We start from the raw sequence: 18711 nt of genomic DNA on the forward strand, positions 1-18711 counted from the left end.
GCCATGCAAAATTATAAGTTTTACAGATTTTAACTACATTTTCCCTTAATTTTTTTTTGAAGTGTAATTTATTTAAAACTAAAGGTGATAGAAAAATTGTATTTACAGATCTGTAATGTATGCAAAAAAGCAATTCAAGAAATTGTATCACACTTAGAGCAACATTAAAAATTTTTTTTTTCCTTTGGTGATATATATATATTCCAAAAGCATAAACAAAATTCAGCACAATCCACCAAAAGAATTTATTTTACTAAATTAATTATGAATATAATAAATATACGAGTATATATATTTTTTTGAAGATTTAAATAATTTATTAATATATTGACCACTGTGTTAATAGAATTTGTATTGTATGAAATGTAAACCACCAAAACACAATAGTTAATTAATTTAAACTTGCCATATTAATTTCCAATAACTAGTTTTCGTGGTATCCTGCATCTTCAGTAGATACAATTCTGTAACTATTACATTAAAATATATTCTTTTAGTTGTTTGTCATTTTATTCAAAATTATCTTTTATATTTTGAATAATAATATGTTTTAAAGATTAAATCATTCCACTACTGGATAGCAAAATATACATGTATGCTTGTAATATTATTAAAATTTCAAAGTATATAATATAATTTTAATAAAATGACAAACAATTAAAATAATATGTTATAATGTAATAGGTATAAAAACTTACACCAATTGAAGGTGCACGATACCACGAAAACTAGTTATTGGAAATTAATATGGTAAGTTTAACTTATCTATTTACTCTGTTTTGGTGGTTTATATTTCATATAATATTACATTTTATTAACATAGTGGTTAATATATTAAAATAATCAAAAACTATGTATATATATGTGTGTATTAAACAGTTTTTAAATGAAATTGCAAAGAGAAAAATGTTCAAGAACCATTTATGAAATAAAATTTATTAAAGACTCTTAACTAATCATCTTCAAATTACATGAAAATTGTTCTTCCAAAGTACCTTTCAGATTTATTTCTTTATGTTTTTACTAATGATTCAATTTAATGATGCTTATCGTAAGATGTTTTGTAACTCTTCAGCATACGGTCATATAATATCTATGATTGTTGTTGTGTTTGTTCATTTTAAATAATTTTTGTCAAATTTAGCTTAGTTATAGCTTTCATAATAAACAATATTTTATGTTGAAATATGGTTTTTATGTGCTTCGTGTAAAATTTTCAGGCTATGATTGTCATATATTTGTGTTCTGTTTTTATGAGTTGGTTTGTATAAGTTGATATTATGTGTGTGGTCTCTACATGTTCTTTGTGCCTACGTCAATTTTCTGGAAGTATAGAAAGGCCATAGAAGACATCAGATTGTGTGTATTCTTTTTTGGAATGTGATCAATTACATTTTGTATATCAGTTTTAATACTTGCTGTTCGCTGATTAATTATTGTTTGACATTATAAATACTTTTATGGTGACCACAATTTCATCATGCAATAAGTAATACAATTTTTGGCCACATTCTAAATAGAACTTACTAAATCAAGAAAATTACCTGCAATAAAGCTGTTGCTAGGTTTAGAAAACACAGTTACTGAAGAAAATCATAGAAGCTACTGAAAGCATTGTTACGTGATGTTTTAAAATGTCATACTTAATAAATTTGGTTCAGTGTGTCACAAAAATAAATTAATAGTTATTTTATATCCTTTTTTTTTCTTTTTCTTTTTATAGTTACTTTTACTAACTCTTATTTAATGATGTGTTACAATCTAAGTGTGAATTCAATTTTTGAAATTACTTTTTTGTGATTTTTTTAAAACTATTTAAACATTTTTTCTTAATAATTTCATCTGTTTGGCATTAGAATATTTTTATTTAGTGTATAACCTTTAAAAGGATACTGTATCACTGTTTCAGTCTTTTCTCAAAAAAACTATCAATGTCACTGAAAAAACAAAAGAAGCCTCCTATTGCCATCCCATCAAAGGGTAAGCTTTTAAAAGATATTTTTTATTTGTTTTCTTACATTAGTAAAATTAATTTATTTTATATTATATAATTCTTATTTTAACTGCTTATTAAAGATTTTTTATTCCTTGCAGTGATAAATAATAATTACTAAATATATTTGTTGGTTTTAATAAAACAGTTTTGTCACAACTTAGCGAAAGTTATTTAACAAACTTTGTTTATTATATGAGTGACTTGGCCAAGATGTAAGCTAGTTTTTCATTTAAAAATAAATTATTTAATAAGTCCTAGAATCATTACATTAAAAAAAAGTTGAGTTCTTTGATAGCTACAAAATGAAGATTAAGAGTTCTTCTACCTGGTTTTATTATTATGCATGAAAAATATTAAATTAGATCAGTTATTACACCATAGATCTAATTGATAATACAGTTATTACAGTTTAAATAATGCAGGTGATTATTTTTAATCAAACAGCAGGTTCAGAAAGCCAAAATTTCTGTGTAAATTTCCTTAGTTACAGCCATTAACATACCACAGCACAGTAATTTTCACTAGGTCTTTCTGTGATACAATATGAGAGAATGATAAATATTTATCATGATGCGCCGGTAGATTGAGCTAAAGCAACTGGTATGAATGTCTGGTATTCTGACCGATATTTGTATCCTGATTGCTATCTTTGCCAGTTTATGTTAAATATTTTCCCCATTCTGCCATCAATACGGTCAACATATAAAATCATTGTAAACTTTTCAACAGTAGCTTTCTGAGCACAGTATTGCGTGTGTTTCATCTCAACAGAGTTTCTATATGCTGCTGTATGTATTGTCATACGTTGGGTTTGTCTTCATTAAATGGTCATAATGTTTTTTTGTAAAGCTATTTAGTGGTAGAAATTTTACTGGTAAATTTTATTATAAGGCTCACCTAATAAATTTTGCACAGACTCATATGCATAGCACGGGAATGAAAAGAGATATTGGAATGCAATATCCATAGCTACAAAATGCAGTATTTATTTTTCAGTCTAATCCCCATTTACACTGATACACTTTTACTAATGTGTAACAAGTTTTTGCATTCTTTCACTGAAAACTTCTAGCAGTCTTTCTCAGATCCAAGTGGCCGTAGCTTCCTTCACCTCATCGTCGGTGTTGTAATGATTACCTTTGAGATCCCTCTTGAGATGAGGGAAGAAGTAGTGGAAGTCACATGAAGCCAAATTTGGCAAGTATGGCAGTTGTGGAATAGGCTCAAATTTCAGCTTGCAGAGAGTCATTGGAGAGTTTGCACGGTACCCATCGTGCACAAATTTTACAGTAGCCCAATCGCTCGATAATATGGCCTACTTGTTCTTTAGATATGTCTAACTGAATAGTGATGCGTTGCTGGGTGATTTGCCAGTCACTTTGAAGCAAATCATCCATCTCCTTTCGATGTTTCTCGTCAGTCACAGGAACTGGTCATCTGCTGCAAGGTATGTCCTGTCGCTTTATCAGTTTCAGATTCGTGAAATTTCAATACCCACCTATTTACAATACTCCTGTCAACAGTTTCACTACTGTAAACTGCTTTTAAACTATGAAAAATATTCGTAGGATTCACATTTTCTGCTGTTAAAAATTCGATTACTGCGCGCTGTTTTAATTGTGTTGACATATTGACCGTACTTGACTCCATTTTAACTGCTACTGAAAACAAACTGGTAAACAGATTTCAACGCATTATCACAGGGTTGTAGAGGGGGATTGTAGCTGTCATGTGCTATCACACGCAACTCAATAGTACCTTTTGTCTCCGTGCAGCATGCTAGCGTGCAAAATTTATCAGCCGAGTCTTGTACCTAAGAAACAGCCTATACCACTAATCCCTGTATTAATATTTAAAACAAAACAAGCACACAGTGCACTTTAAACCGCAGAATTTTAAGGTAATGCCTTCATCATAAGGATGTAGACTGCTACTTTTGGGCTTGTATTCTTTTTCAAAAGAAAAAAATGTGTGGACTGATTCAGATATTTTTGATTTAGATAATTTATCCAAATTCCAGAAACACCATCAATGACCCAGAATCATACTTTTTCACATTTAGCTCATGAACAGGTTTGGCTAACCAACCATAAACTGTCCTGAATTAACGATTAAAAATCTACTCAGAGAAACAAAATGGTGGAAAAAGCAGATATATTTTTCATTGCTTAGTTGATGCTACCTGCCACTTAAGTGTAAGTAAACCTTTTTTGTGACCGTTAAGTCTCTTATGTCATTACATACCAAGATTGGGCTAGTTAACTTGGTTAGGAATTACAATGTAATTTTAAACATTATAATTTTAAAAGTTTTTTTTTTAAACACTCAACATTTTATTTTAAACCTTAAAAACTTTTCAATATTTTCTGCAGTATAAAAAAACATGCTCCTCTATGAATCATGAGACCTTGCCGTTGGTGAGGGGGCTTGAGTGCTCAGGGATACAGAGTAGCTGGACCGAAGGTGCAACCATATCGGAGAGGTATCTGTTGAGAGCCAGACTAAGGAATGATTCCTGAAAGAGAGCAGCAGCTCTTTCAGTAGTTGTTAGGGGCGTGAACCACAATGACTTAAACGGCCATATCAACATTGCTCAATCCTCTGAGTACTGCGCAGCTGAAAGCAATGGAAAACTACAGCTGTTTTTTTTTTCCAAGAAAATGTGGCTCTGGATTTTCACATAGCAATAATGGAGGCGCCTTCCTTGGTAAAATATTTCGGAGGTAAAATAGTCCCCTGTTCGGATCTCCGGGTGGGGACTACTAAGGAAGGGATCACCAGTAGATTGAAAAATAACATTCTGCGAGTCGGAGTGTGAAATGTTAGAAGCTTAAAAAAGGTTGGTAGGCTAGAAAATTTAAAAAGGGAAATGGATGGGATGAATGTGGATATAGTAGGAATTAGTGAGGTTCGGTGGTAAGAGGAAGGTGACTTTTGGTCGGGTAATTTTAGAGTAATTAATTCAGCGTCAAATAATGGGCAGGCAGGAGTAGGTTTCGTGATGAACAAGAAGATAGGGAGGAGAGTGGAGTATTTCAAGACGCATAGTGATAGAATCATTGTAATAAGGATAAAATCAAAACCTAAACCAACAACGATTGTTAACGTCTATATGCCTACAAGCCCCTATCATGATGATGAGGTAGAGTGTGTATACGAAGAGATTGATGAAGCAATTAAACACGTAAAAGGAGATGAAAATTTAATAATAGTTGGAGATTGGAATGCAAGCATTGGAAAAGGCAAGGAAGTCAATATAGTGGGTGAATACGGGCTGGGCAAAAGGAATGAAAGAGGGGACCGACTTATAGAGTTTTGCACGAAGTATAATTTAGTAATTGCCAACACCCAATTTAAAAATCATAATAGAAGAATATACACTTGGAAAAAGCCAGGCAATACTGCAAGGTATCAGATAGATTATACCATGGTTAAGCAAAGATTTAGAAATCAACTCGTTGACTGCAAAACTTACCCTGGAGCAGACATTGATAGAGACCATAATTTGGTGATAATGAAATGTAGATTGGGGTTTAAAAACCTGAAGAAAAGGTGTCAGATGAATCGGTAGAATTTAGAGAAGCTTGAGGAAGCTTGAGAGGAGGTAAAGAAGATTTTGAGGAGGACATCGCAAGAGGTCTGAGTAAAAAAGATAAGGTAGAAAATGTAGAAGAAGAATGGGAGAATGTTAAAAAGGAAATTCTTAAATCAGCAGAAACAAACTTAGGCGGAATAAAGAGAACTGGTAGAAAACCTTGGGTTTCAGACGATATATTGCAGCTGATGGATGAATGTAGAAAATATAAGAATGCTAGTGATGAAGAAAGTAAAAGGAACTATCGGCAATTAAGAAATGCTATAAACAGGAAGTGCAAACTGGCGAAAGAAGAGTGGATTAAAGAAAAGTGTTCAGACGTGGAAAGAGAAATGAACATTGGTAAAATAGACGGAGCATACAGGAAAGTTAAGGAAAATTTTGGGGTACAAAATTAAAATCTAATAATGTGTTAAACAAAGATGGTACACCAATATATAATACGAAAGGTAAAGTCGATAGATGGGTGGAATATATTGAAGAGTTATACGGAGGAAATGAATTAGAAAATGGTGTTATAGAGGAAGAAGAGGAAGTTGAGGAGGATGAAATGGGAGAAACAATACTGAGATCTGAATTTAAGAGAGCATTAAAAGAAAATGGCAGAAAGGCTTCTGGAATAGATGGAATACCTGTACAATTGCTGCGCAGTGCAGGTGAGGAAGCGATTGATAGATTATACAAACTGGTGTGTAATATTTATGGAAAAGGGGAATTTCCATCAGACTTCAAAAAAAGTGTTATAGTCATGATACCAAAGAAAGCAGGGGCAGATAAATGTGAAGAATACAGAACAATTAGTTTAACTAGTCATGCATCAAAAATCTTTACTAGAATTCTATACAGAAGAATTGAGAGGAGAGTGGAAGAAGTGTTAGGAGAAGACCGATTTGGTTTCAGGAAAATTATAGGGACAAGGGAAGCAATTTTAGGACTCAGATTAATAGTAGAAGGAAGATTAAAGAAAAACAAACCAACATACTTGGCGTTTATAGACCTAGAAAAGGCATTTGATAACGTAGACTGGAATGAAATGTTCAGCATTTTAAAAAAATTAGGGTTCAAATACAGAGATAGAAGAACAATTGCTAACATGTACAGGAACCAAACAGCAACAGTAACAATTGAAGAACATAAGAAAGAAGCCGTAATAAGAAAGGGAGCGACAAGGATGTTCCCTATCTCCGTTACTTTTTAATCTTTATGGAACTAGCAGTTAATGATGTTAAAGAACAATTTAGATTCGGAGTAACAGTACAAGGTGAAAAGATAATAGTTTGCTGATGATATAGTAATTCTAGCCGAGAGTAAAAAGGATTTAGAAGAAACAATGAACGGCATAGATGAAGTCCTACGCAAGAGACTATCGCATGAAAATAAACAAGAACAAAACAAAAGTAATGAAATGTAGTAGAAATAACAAAGATGGACCACTGAATGTGAGAATAGGAGGAGAAAAGATTATGGAGGTAGAAGAATTTTGTTATTTGGGAAGTAGAATTACTAAAGATGGACGAAGCAGGGGCGATATAAAATGCCGAATAGCACAAGCTAAATGAGCCTTCAGTAAGAAATATAATTTGTTTACATCAAAAATTAATTTAAATGTCAGGAAAAGATTTTTGAAAGTGTATGTTTGGAGTGTCGCTTTATATGGAAGTGAAACTTGGACGATCGGAGTATCTGAGAAGAAAAGATTAGAAGCTTTTGAAATGCGGTGCTATAGGAGAATGTTAAAAATCAGACGGGTGGATAAAGTGACAAATGAAGAGGTATTGCGGCAAATAGATGAAGAAAGAAGCATTTGGAAAAATATAGTTAAAAGAAGAGACAGACTTATAGGCCACATACTAAGGCATCCTGGAATAGTCGCTTTAATATTGGAAGGACAGGTAGAAGGGAAAAATTGTGTAGGCAGGCCACGTTTGGAATATGTAAAACAAATTGTTAGGGATGTAGGATGTAGAGGGTATACTGAAATGAAACGACTAGCACTAGATAGGGAATCTTGGAGAGCTGCATCAAACCTGTCAAATGACTGAAGAAAAAAATAAAAATAAAAAATAAAAAACAACAGATTAAATGATAAGTTCTTTTGCGCAAATGTTAGTTATGGAAATATAAATATAAGTTATGGAAATATTCACTTTAATTTCCTTTACTTATATAAAGTAGGGTCCATTTATCCATTTTTGCTGGTGGTTTTTTTTTTTAAGGTAGGAAAATTAAAAAGGATCTATTGATTTTAGGGACTGCACTGATGTTGACGTAGCTAATGTGGGTAAATATTTGATACCTTAGAAGTTGCAGTCAATTAATTGCAACTGTGGTAATCACACATTAGCTTGCAAACTGATTAATGAATAATACAAAAAAGCATAATTTATCTATTCCTATGTCCAAAAAAACATTATGAAAGAATTATGTTGATCGCATAAAAGATTACAGAGTTTTTTTTTTGTAATCAAACATTGTTTCATTTTCTCAAAATCATCCAAATTAACACATGTACTTGATGAAATAGTTAAGATGTCTTCTCATGTGCCCTCAAGATAAATTGTAGTTATAAACTAGTCTCCTCAATCACAGACCACAAGGGTGATCTTTTGTGCATTGTTCAATCAGTTGTTATAAATGGAAATGGAATGGCTATGATATTGCAAGATAGTTTTATTCCATATTACTGGATTTTTATGTCAACTTTTTTACCTAAGTTATTCGGTTCTGTATTTTTTCAAGTAGATTCGTAATTTGATAATCCATATATTTTTTAAAGCAGAAGTGTTCAGAAGTCAGTTTCTGTATGAAAAGGATTGAAGAGTTTAAACAATACTGAGACATTAAGAAGAATGGCCTTGATAATTTCTGAACTTGATGACGTTTCATGTGATGACTTAGGCTAGCTAGTCATCAAAGTTAAAATAAGAGAATGTAGATTGATAATACATTTGTTAAAAACTCCTATAAAAAACTACTAAAGGGCTATGATAAGATCAGTGGTGCAAAGATGATTGAAACTTGAATTTAGTTTTCACAGAATCAGAAACATTTTGCTTGTTTAAAAAAGGTTTTATAGGCAGTATTTTCTTCTACTAAGAAATCAGCTGTCAAGCTACCTTATTGAAGGCAGTCCAACTCTAGCCCGATTGTACTTTTATTTTCTCCTTGTTCTTTACCGTTTATTCCTTCTTTGACAAGTTCCATGGGAGCTGGGTTAACTTCCCTGATTCCATCAGTGATGTCATGTTAGCATTTTTGGTGCCAAGGGTTGCACAAAAAGCCTAATTCATGGCTAAGTTGCCTACTGTAAAGCTGGACCTCCTTTCCCTGATCTATCCATGAGCTGTCTATTAAAATTAACAATTTTATATAACCAGTGTTATTGATTTACCGAAGTACTATTTGCTGCTGATCTAAACATTTCTCTTGTCTATAATATAAATATAGACAGTATTATATGTCTATAATTTAAATATTTACAGATATAAATAAAAATTGAATGTTACTAATGATTAACATAATATAATTCATATTGTATTAATATATATTTTCTCAATATGAATAGCAAGCTTTATTTAGTTATAAGTGAATTTTTATCTCTATGAGTCATTTAATATATTTTTAGTAGGCTATCTTTTGTGTGTTTAAGCTGACTTTTCATTGATATCAAATTACAAATAAACAAATATAATTTTTATTTTTAGAATTTTGTAATAAAATTATAAATAAAAACATAGCTAAGTCATTGACATATGAATTGCTAAAAAAAAACATTATTTTTAAATTGTATTTAATGCATTACATATTTTCTTTTGTCGCTTATTCTAAACCAGTACTTTTGTGAACAGTTAAACGTTGTTCATTTGTACTGAATGTAACAAATTGACTAAAACATAAAGATTGAAGTTTTTTCATGTAAGTATTGAGAGACAGACTGAAAATGGTAGATAGAATATTTTAATCGGTAGTGGAGATCATGTGTTGGTGGTGTGATAATGAAAACTTTCTCTCGCATCACACCTCTTCATCGTTCTAGAAGAAGAGGTGTGTCTAAGAAAAGTAGTACATGTCGTTTTACTCATTTCATTCTATTTACTCTCGAGGAACCTTACTGTAAAATTTTATAAAAATTGGAAATATATTTGCTTAAAATTGAGTCACAAACAAACATATGTAATGCCAAATGATTGCGTTAAAACAGATCTTAAGTTCACTTGGTCAGTTAATGTTGTTGACCAAGTGAATTTTAATTATAAAGTAAAATTAGATTAAGCTAGAGTTAGTAATACAGTTTACATTTAAATATATTTTAAATATTTAAATTCAGTGTAGTTGGGTTTAGGTGCTGTAAAATTGTGTTTATATTAAGCCTACATTAATATTTATTAATGTTACTGTTAACTTCATTCTGATGTTTTTTGTCTCTTGTTGGGTTATGAAATAAATTTTTTAATGCAACTGAGACAAGAAAGTTGGTAGCAATAAAAGAACTACATTGTTAGATGAGAAAAATTGTGCACAAATTCTTCAAATGTATATTAAAAAAACACAAGTAATGGCCCCATATTACTAAGAAATGTTCAACAGAAACCAGGAGAAACAATCAGTGCTTCAAGATACAGCGTTCAGTGGATTTTGAAAGAAGCAGAAGATATTGAATTTTTTGGAAGTAGTTTCTCCATAATTTCACAAGAAATGACTATGCAGAAAACGAAAGAAAGGCTGTCTAAGTCCAATTGTCACAATTTCTTTTTTGTTGTGTTGGTACACTTGTCTTTAACGTATGTGTATATTGGTAGCAATATGTGTATGTGTATAGTGGTGCTTGGTTTATTTTTAGGTTTTGAAAAGGAGACAAATGTTTTTGTCTGGTCAGCGAATTTTAACTTCGGGAAAAAATGGAACACACAATATGCATTAAATTTTGCTTTTTAAAAATGGAGTAACGTGCAGCACTGCATTGGAAATGTTGAATGTTGCTTTTGGTGATTCTTGCATGAATAAATCAAGCATTTCAAGTGGTACAAATGTTTCCAAGAGGGCCGATAAGACGATGAAGATGACAAATGCCCTGGATATCCCAGCACATCAACAACTGATGACAGCTTTGAAAAAGTGAAGAAAATCATTATGGACAATTGCTGAATCACTATCAGAAAGTCAGTAAGGTTTATTTATTACGTGGAAGTTCTACGTGTGTTTGAAGCAATCCAAAGAAAACGCCAAATTTGTGGTGAAATGGTTCATAGCATTTAAACCACAATAATATACCTGCTTACACTTCATTGATGAATTTTTGTTCACCAATTTTTGACCAAAAACAACATCGTTATGATGCCTCAACCTCTCTATTAATTAGACATGGCCCCCTGTGACTTCTTAATTCCCAAGCTGAAAAGAACCAAGAAAGATGATGTTTGGCCAACATTGAAAAGATAAAGACAGAATGACTCAAGGAGCTAAACGCCGTACTGGAAACTGTATTCTAGAGTTGCTTCGAAGATTGGAAAAAGTGCTGGCACAAATGTAATATATCTGAAAAGGATTACTTTGAAGATGACAAGTCAATATTGATAAATAAATAAAAATTTTTTTGAGAAAAACTAAAATTCTGTATATTTTTTGATCAAACCTCATACCTGCTGTTCTACTCTTACTTTATATCATCCAGACCTGAATCCATCTGCAATGGTTAGGGCAGACAAAAAGATTGTCTACATTTCAGACAAAAGTTTGTCTTGTTTAGATCAGGCAAAAGGTTTAAATACATTTATTTAATTAGATATCTGTGTACAGTTATTGGAACAGGAGATAAACTCACCAGCTGTAAAGATGAAAATATATAACAACTTGCAGAAAAGGAGTGTCTGATTTTGGAACTTGTTACAGATGAAGCAACAGAGCACTGTATTTTAACACAAATGTTGAAATTGACAGTTTGTTGCAACACAATTTTTAGAGAAACATCTAATACTGTTATTAGTGAAGTACAATTCTTAGAATATGAATTAAGTTGAACACTGTTCTGCTCGTAAGTAACTGCTTCTGTATTGCAATACAGGTCATCATAAAAGAATGGTAGGGTTTAAGGGAGGAGTTAAATAAAAACAAAAGTACTTACATTTGTATTGAATTATTTGTTAAATTTCAATCTGAAATAGTTTTGTTATATATTTAATGAATTTCTGTATTCACACGTTTTGCTGTTCGACAAATGTTCAATCTAGATTCAGTTTGTACCCATACACAACATGACATATATTATTATGTTACATCCTGTGATAACTGGTTTCATAATTATTTTCTTTCAGCAATTCAGGTCAAATAGTTTTTGTGAGTAAACAGTTTTTAATGTATCCACACAAGAAAAATCACAAGGTGATCCATATTTCTTGTGGCCTTATCAGCCTATCCATCTATGGAAATTTTTATTTGAGAGCCTAACTAGCAAATGTATTAAAATGTGAGGGTGCACCATTTTGTTGGAAATAGATTGAATGTACATTTTTGTGTTCATCTGATTGAGGAAAGCAATAGTCATTTAACATAACAAGATTAACATTTCATTAGTAGTTTTTTCAGCAAAGAAAAAAGGTCTAATTACATAATTTTTCATTAAATTACACACAAACATTAACTTTAGGTGTGTTGCATGCTTTCTCAAAAATTACATTTTGCTTTTCAGATCCCTGTATTTGTGAGTTGTGTGTATAAACACATTCATTAAGGTGAAAAGTGTTTTCTTTATTCATAAAAATTTCATCATTTAAAAATTCACAAATTTTGTTTAAAATTTCAGCAGTGAACTGGAAACAGTTTTTTGTATCAGATGGTTTTATTGTTTGCAACAGCTGAATTTTGTGTGCATACAGGTGCAACCTTTTATAAAGAAATTTATGCACATTTGGTTTTGGAATTTATAACTTAAGGCTTTGTTGAAAGATGATTTATTAGAGCTTATTGATTGTAAATTGTTTAATTTGTTTAACATTTTCTCTGGGCTAATTGAACTGGCTTCATTTATTGTTTTCATGTGTACTCTCCTTTTCAAATGGACATTGAAATGCCTATTAAATTAAAATTATTGGCTTCAGTTTGCCATGTTATTAAACACACAGTGTGTTTTCTTGAACAGGGAACAAAGAAATAAACCTCAGCAAAATACAGACTAATGCAGTCATAAATATGGCTGTTACACATGTTTTAAGCGGGAACTTTTCTCAAAATGCCCCTAATGCCTTAATCTGAACTACTGAAATCTCACATTTATTTTATAATGACCCTATAGTAGTAGTATGTTGGTAAGACTACTACACTTCCTCATCTGCTCATCCGTATAGCAAAATGTTCTCTTTCAGGGTGTTTTCAACTATCTTCTCTATAAGTTTTATGTTTATTCTTTGCCATTTTTAAGTGAAATAAATGTATAGTTTTTGATGAACATCACTGCTTCCATCTTATTCTGAATGAAAGTACCAAATTTTTTTGTACCCCAGATAATAAAATTGGTGTAACAAACTTATCTAATCAAACATACCAAATTGTTGAATGATTACGTTTGTAATCACTTATCTGTGTTCTGTTTTAAAGAATGAAAGGAATTTTTAAAATAAATTACTTAAACATTAGAGAAGGTTGTGTCATGCCACTGATAATGTCTGTGTTAACTATTTTGTGTTTCAATACTGTATTACGTGGCTCTTAATTTTTGAGCCCAGTGCTGTTATAAGAGTTTAGGTATTAGGTGTGATGAAAGTTGTTTACACTTTATTAAATCATAAATTGTTTCACATACAATTGGAAATAATTTTTATGTCTTATTGAATTCTTCTAAAGCAGAGTCTGGATTATAGTTTTGAAAAAATGCTCTGGAAATATATTTACCAGCATTTAAAATATTATTCATTATTTTAATGTTTTGTAAAAATACATTTTTATTTATAAGTTATTCTCTACATTCTAAAATACTTTTAAATATTTTATAGAAAATTCTTTAAAATTGACATAGTACATCTTTTTAAAGGTGAAATTGGTATAAAACTAATTGCATTTAAGCTAGTTTTTGCTCATCGCATTAAAATTGAAACCTTTAAAAATGTATATTAGAAATTGAATACACGAACGTTTCTCATCTAGGTTGAGAACAATGCTATGTTTCCACTGAAAAGTGAACCAGTGGCAGCACAACTTATTGAGCATGAAAATTAAATGTAATATTTTAATAAAATGGATTAAAACATTGTTAGGGCATGGGATATAGACTAAAGCTACTGAATCCAAACATCAAGCATGTATTTTATTAATTTGCATGCTTGCGTGTTTTGTTTAATAAGATGCTTGTACTACGTTTAAACCAAGAGCTGTAAAATATTCAAAACAGTTTGTTCGATAGTAACATTTGGTTGGTTCGAGCACAGCAAAATTTTTGAAAAATTTAAAATTTATCTATTGTCACAGAACTAGTCTTTGCGCCACGCTTATGATATGATGCCGATGTATATTTTGTTCAGTTAATATACAATAAACTACCATTTATAGTTAAGTCTAGCCTCATAGTGACACTTTTAGAATTATAATTTTTTAATTCTTTCATTATGTTTACGTATTAATTTTACATTGATCAACTTAAATTACGGAAGAGTATGTTATTCCATTTTATAATTATTATCGTAAAATTTAATTTTTAATTGGAGTTTTTTCCGAAAGCCAAAGCAATGACTTGTACAATGTTCGGGAGCAAAAAATGGCGACGGGTGAGTTAGTTTTCGGTTGTTCTTTGTTAATAATGATTTCTTTACGGTATTTTTTTTAATAATATCCGATTTTTGTTTCAGATTTATTTGCGAAGTATTCTTGTACGTATTGTCAGAGTGATATTACTGGTCTTAGAGTAAAGTGCTACGAATGCCAAGATTTTGAGCTGTGTTTGCAGGTAGGTATTTGGCCTGGGTAAAAATTAATGCCGTTGAACTTTTATCATTTCCGGTTATGAATTTAAGCGGAATTTAAATGTTCGGATTTTGGTTCAAGTATTTATTTTTTTTTTTAGAAATGATGAAACGTAGTTATCTTGATTGTGTTAATTATTGTTGTGAAATTGCCATTACATTTATGAGATTTCTTTGTTGAGTGAAATGTAAAACTCTCTAAATACTTAAAGCGTTTATTAAATTATTAGAATATCCCAATGATCATCGTCCATTTTCAGTAGAACTCTTACTTGCTATTAGTGGTGTGGCCTATGGGTATTTTAAATTGTGGTATTACGAAAATAATTTATTGTTGTATATTACCACCATAAAGTAATGTTATTTTAAACTAGGTCAAAATATTACAGTATTAAGGCAGTGATTATGATCAGATAGTGTAATCGTGTTTTATATAGTAAACAGTCACATTAGATTCAAAATAACTTGACTATGTATGTAACAATTTTAACATTTCCATTATTAGTTTATTCATTTCTTATTGGGTTTTAATAGCCCATTAATATACAAAATAACTTGTATATTAAATTACTACTTTAGTAAAACTGATTAGACCCCTTGTAAAACTCAGTAAAAGTCCAGGGGGGCTTTTTAGGTAAGCGGATAACAGTAGGAGAGCCAAATAAAAGAGGATAATTACTACTAATGATGAAATAAGAAATTAATGTATATATGTTTAAGGCTAATATAATAAAGATGTGTTTAACTTTTTAATTCAGTGTTGTGCTAGTGTTATATATTTATTTTTTACTACCACCATAAAAAATAACTATTCAAATGTCATTGAATGAACTTTAAAATTACTGGTTTACATATGATTGAAAATGCTGCTAATTAAATAAACTAAAATGTGATTTTCCTGGAAAATCTTGATTAATTATGAAGTAACACTCTTAATAATCTATTTAGGTAAAATAATGTACTAATCTTAAAAAATGCTGTAATGATTTTTTTAAAATATATTTTAAAAGTAGGTGTATTGTCCTTTATTTAATTAACTATCTTGCTCCCTATCACATTGCTTTTGTGCTTGTAGTGTTATTAAGGAGTGCTTTTCAACTGTAAAAAAATTAACCCAGTTAGCATGTAAAATTAACCTATTTTTTTAAACATGTACTTATATAGGTTAAAAACTTACTAAACTTATTAAGGTTAAAAAATACATTGGCTGTAAACTTAAATAAAAATAAATATATTCTTATATATAAAATTTTAATTAAGGATGAAAAAACCTTAATTCTCCACAATTTTACATTTTGCTGGTCCTTGCATTTAATATTTAATACCACATGTAAAAATGAGTAAACTATCATCTATTTTGTGTAAGCTTTTGCCTACTCCAAAAAAAATCAAGCTAAAGGATCTTGTATTTAATATCCATTTTTAAATATATTCTGCATTGTTTGTGCACAGCCTTGTGTAAACCTACCTTATAAGTAGTTACCATTGGTGGCCACCAAAAAAGATTTAATCTCCTGTTAGGTGGTTTACTTCATAATTCAGATTAAACCTAAAATTACAATCTTTCACACCTCGATTTTACTATTATTGTTATGTGAAACAACTAATAACTTGCTATCAGTTGGTAAACTTTTGTTTGGTTGGATCTTTATCATTAAGTGGCAGCATTTGCATCTTTGTTGGGAATAGTGTAAACACACCTCGCCTAAATAAATTATCTTTCATATTTTGTATTGTTTTACATTATTATTTATTATTGTTCTTTATTATAAGCCTATAGTATTTTTAGTTCCTCATTTTCTTATTTTTTTATAATATTTCTTTTATGTATAGCTATTTTTAATGTGGTATATGTTGATTATCTTTGTATAACGTATGCTTATTTATTAAACAGAATTAAAAATATCCAGCTGTAAAAAAATAATTAAGAAATTTAAAAAGTAAATAACGTTGTATTGAATAAAATACTATATCATTAATGCTCTGACAATAATCTGGTGCTGTCAAATCACAGCCAGTGAGCCAGTCACTGTGGTGTTACCAGCAATATGCAACTCTGTACTTGGGTTGTTCAAGTTGGGTTTTGATTATAAAAATACAATATATATATATATACATATATGTACCCATAGTTGATTACATGTCATAATGTTGTTTTTAATATTATCAGTGTATACGTACTAGTGTGTTATTGTTACTTTGTTGGCCATGTGTTATGTGTTGGCTATGTCTGATATACTTTCAGTTTTGGTACCAGATGACAGATTGTTTAACTTTATTTACTGGAGTGACAGTAAGCAATGGTGTTTAAAATAACTAAAATTATTTTAATAAATTTAAGAATTACCATAACTAATGTTATATGATAATTATATTATGGGTACATTAATTTTTAGGTCGGGAGAAAAATATTAATGCAGACCAGTTTTCAAGATATTCATTTTGTTAGAATTTTATAACAAAAAAAAACATCATTTGGAGACCCTCTCATTCACTCTATTAATCCAGATCGGATCTACTTGAAACATCAGTTTATTATCTTGAAAGTTTTATTATTCAGTATTATAATCAAAACAAAATGGAATTTATCTTGTACAGTAAATAATAGCACCGTTCAATAATCCCAAACCACTCAGATGTGTCTGCAACCTTGTATTTCCATATTTTGATCCATAAGTGATTTCCTTATAATTATTTGTTTAGATGTTGTCTTTGGGACAGACATGCTTTTATAACATTAAAATGTTTATTTAATTTTGCATTATGATAGGTTTGATCATTTATTTTTAAGATGTTAATTGTAATATCTTCCTTAAGTATGTAAAAATATTATAAAAGAAAAAAAATATATGAAGTATAAATTTAGTTTTATATTTTTGTGTATATTTAGTTTAAAAAAAATTATTTTTAAATATCTGTAACTTAGAAATAATTTTTTTATTATGATCACTTATAGCCCAAACTAAAAACAAAATGTAAAAAAAGAAAAAACAAAAGAATTGAATTGACTTTTTATATATCTGTATTGGAACTATTTAGCAATCAGTTGTCTAAAATTGAATTCCTGTTTATAACTTTCATTTATTTTTCTTCTAAAGTGGAAGAAAAAATTTAATACTGCTCTTTATTCTACTCCTACTACCCCCCTACTCTTTATTTATTAATGAAAAGCCTGGTTGAATGTATTTTTATAACAGGTCAATCCATTTGAATTATCCCCAAAAAAACATAAGCTGATTGCTTGACCAGTTCAAAAAAAAAATGAAACTTACCTACCCACTTGTTTCCTACATGTCTTAAAAGTATTTTTTTTAAATTTTTTATTTAAGCAGTTTACCTGTGGTGGTCATTTTTGTTTGTTTTCTGTGTGCATACCTATTTCTGTGATTGTAAGGGTTTATGGAAAAATTCATAACTAAAAAGCTATTGGTTGTGGAAGGATGAAACAAAAGCAATTTATTCATATTTTCTCACGGTAAAAGATTGGTCCAGGGATTTACTTCCTCTCTTCTTTCTATGAGAAAATTACTAAAAAAGCTGAACATGAAAAATTGTAAAATTTCACTTTTGGTAATTTTTTTCAAGAGGCAGGGATGGCACATACAATTGGAATTATATTTTTATATGTAGGTATATGTTGAATAGTTTTACCATAAATAATGTTTAATGTTAATCTGGTAAGGTATGACATTTTCACACACACTACAAATCATTCATCTCATCATCTGAAGAATGTCTTAACGGTGGATCAGGAGGTTAAAAAAAAAAAAATATATTAATGGTGATATATTTAAAGTTTTATAAATCTGAAAAATAATTTTTTAAAAATTCAAATTTTGGCTTCAAATAACTCTGAGGGGGCTTGTGATAAAAATGTCAGAATTGCACAGTTTACAGAGTTTTTGTAGATGTTTATGGAAAATAAAAAGTTTCTTGTGTATTCTACTAATAAAAAACAGTCATAAACTACTAATAACAGTCATAAAATACCTGTTAAAAGCAATACCATTTTGACTCCTTAAGTGCTCGAAGAGAGTTCTTGTCTTCGTGGCACTTCAATATTTTTATACTTATTTAGTTGAAATAGACTTGTTTGAACCATTCAACTGCAGTATTCATGTTATAATCGGCGTTTATAGTCATTTCCACTTGACAGGAAAATACATGTTCAT

The 18711-nt window shown here is 30.1% G+C and overlaps 1 protein-coding gene across 4 annotated transcripts in view; it reads left to right on the plus strand.

The window, feature by feature from the left end:
- Positions 1-18711, plus strand: part of LOC142324682 (transcriptional adapter 2b-like) — an 83092-nt gene that overhangs the window by 27995 nt on the left and 36386 nt on the right. For 3 of the 4 annotated variants that reach the window (XR_012756352.1, XR_012756353.1, XM_075365569.1), the window contains exons 2-3: positions 1910-1980; positions 14426-14523. Coding sequence is in view for 2 of the 4 variants with exons in the window: in XM_075365569.1 (XP_075221684.1) it covers positions 1932-1980; positions 14426-14523 (147 nt within the window). In the remaining 2 variants the exon portion in view is untranslated. Of the gene's footprint in view, positions 1-1909; positions 1981-14333; positions 14345-14425; positions 14524-18711 lie in introns of those variants that run through there. The other variant, XM_075365570.1, reaches the window with a different exon arrangement.

This window comes from Lycorma delicatula, chromosome 5 (assembly GCF_047948215.1).
Source record: "Lycorma delicatula isolate Av1 chromosome 5, ASM4794821v1, whole genome shotgun sequence".
Classification (NCBI taxonomy): Eukaryota; Metazoa; Arthropoda; class Insecta; order Hemiptera; family Fulgoridae; genus Lycorma; species Lycorma delicatula.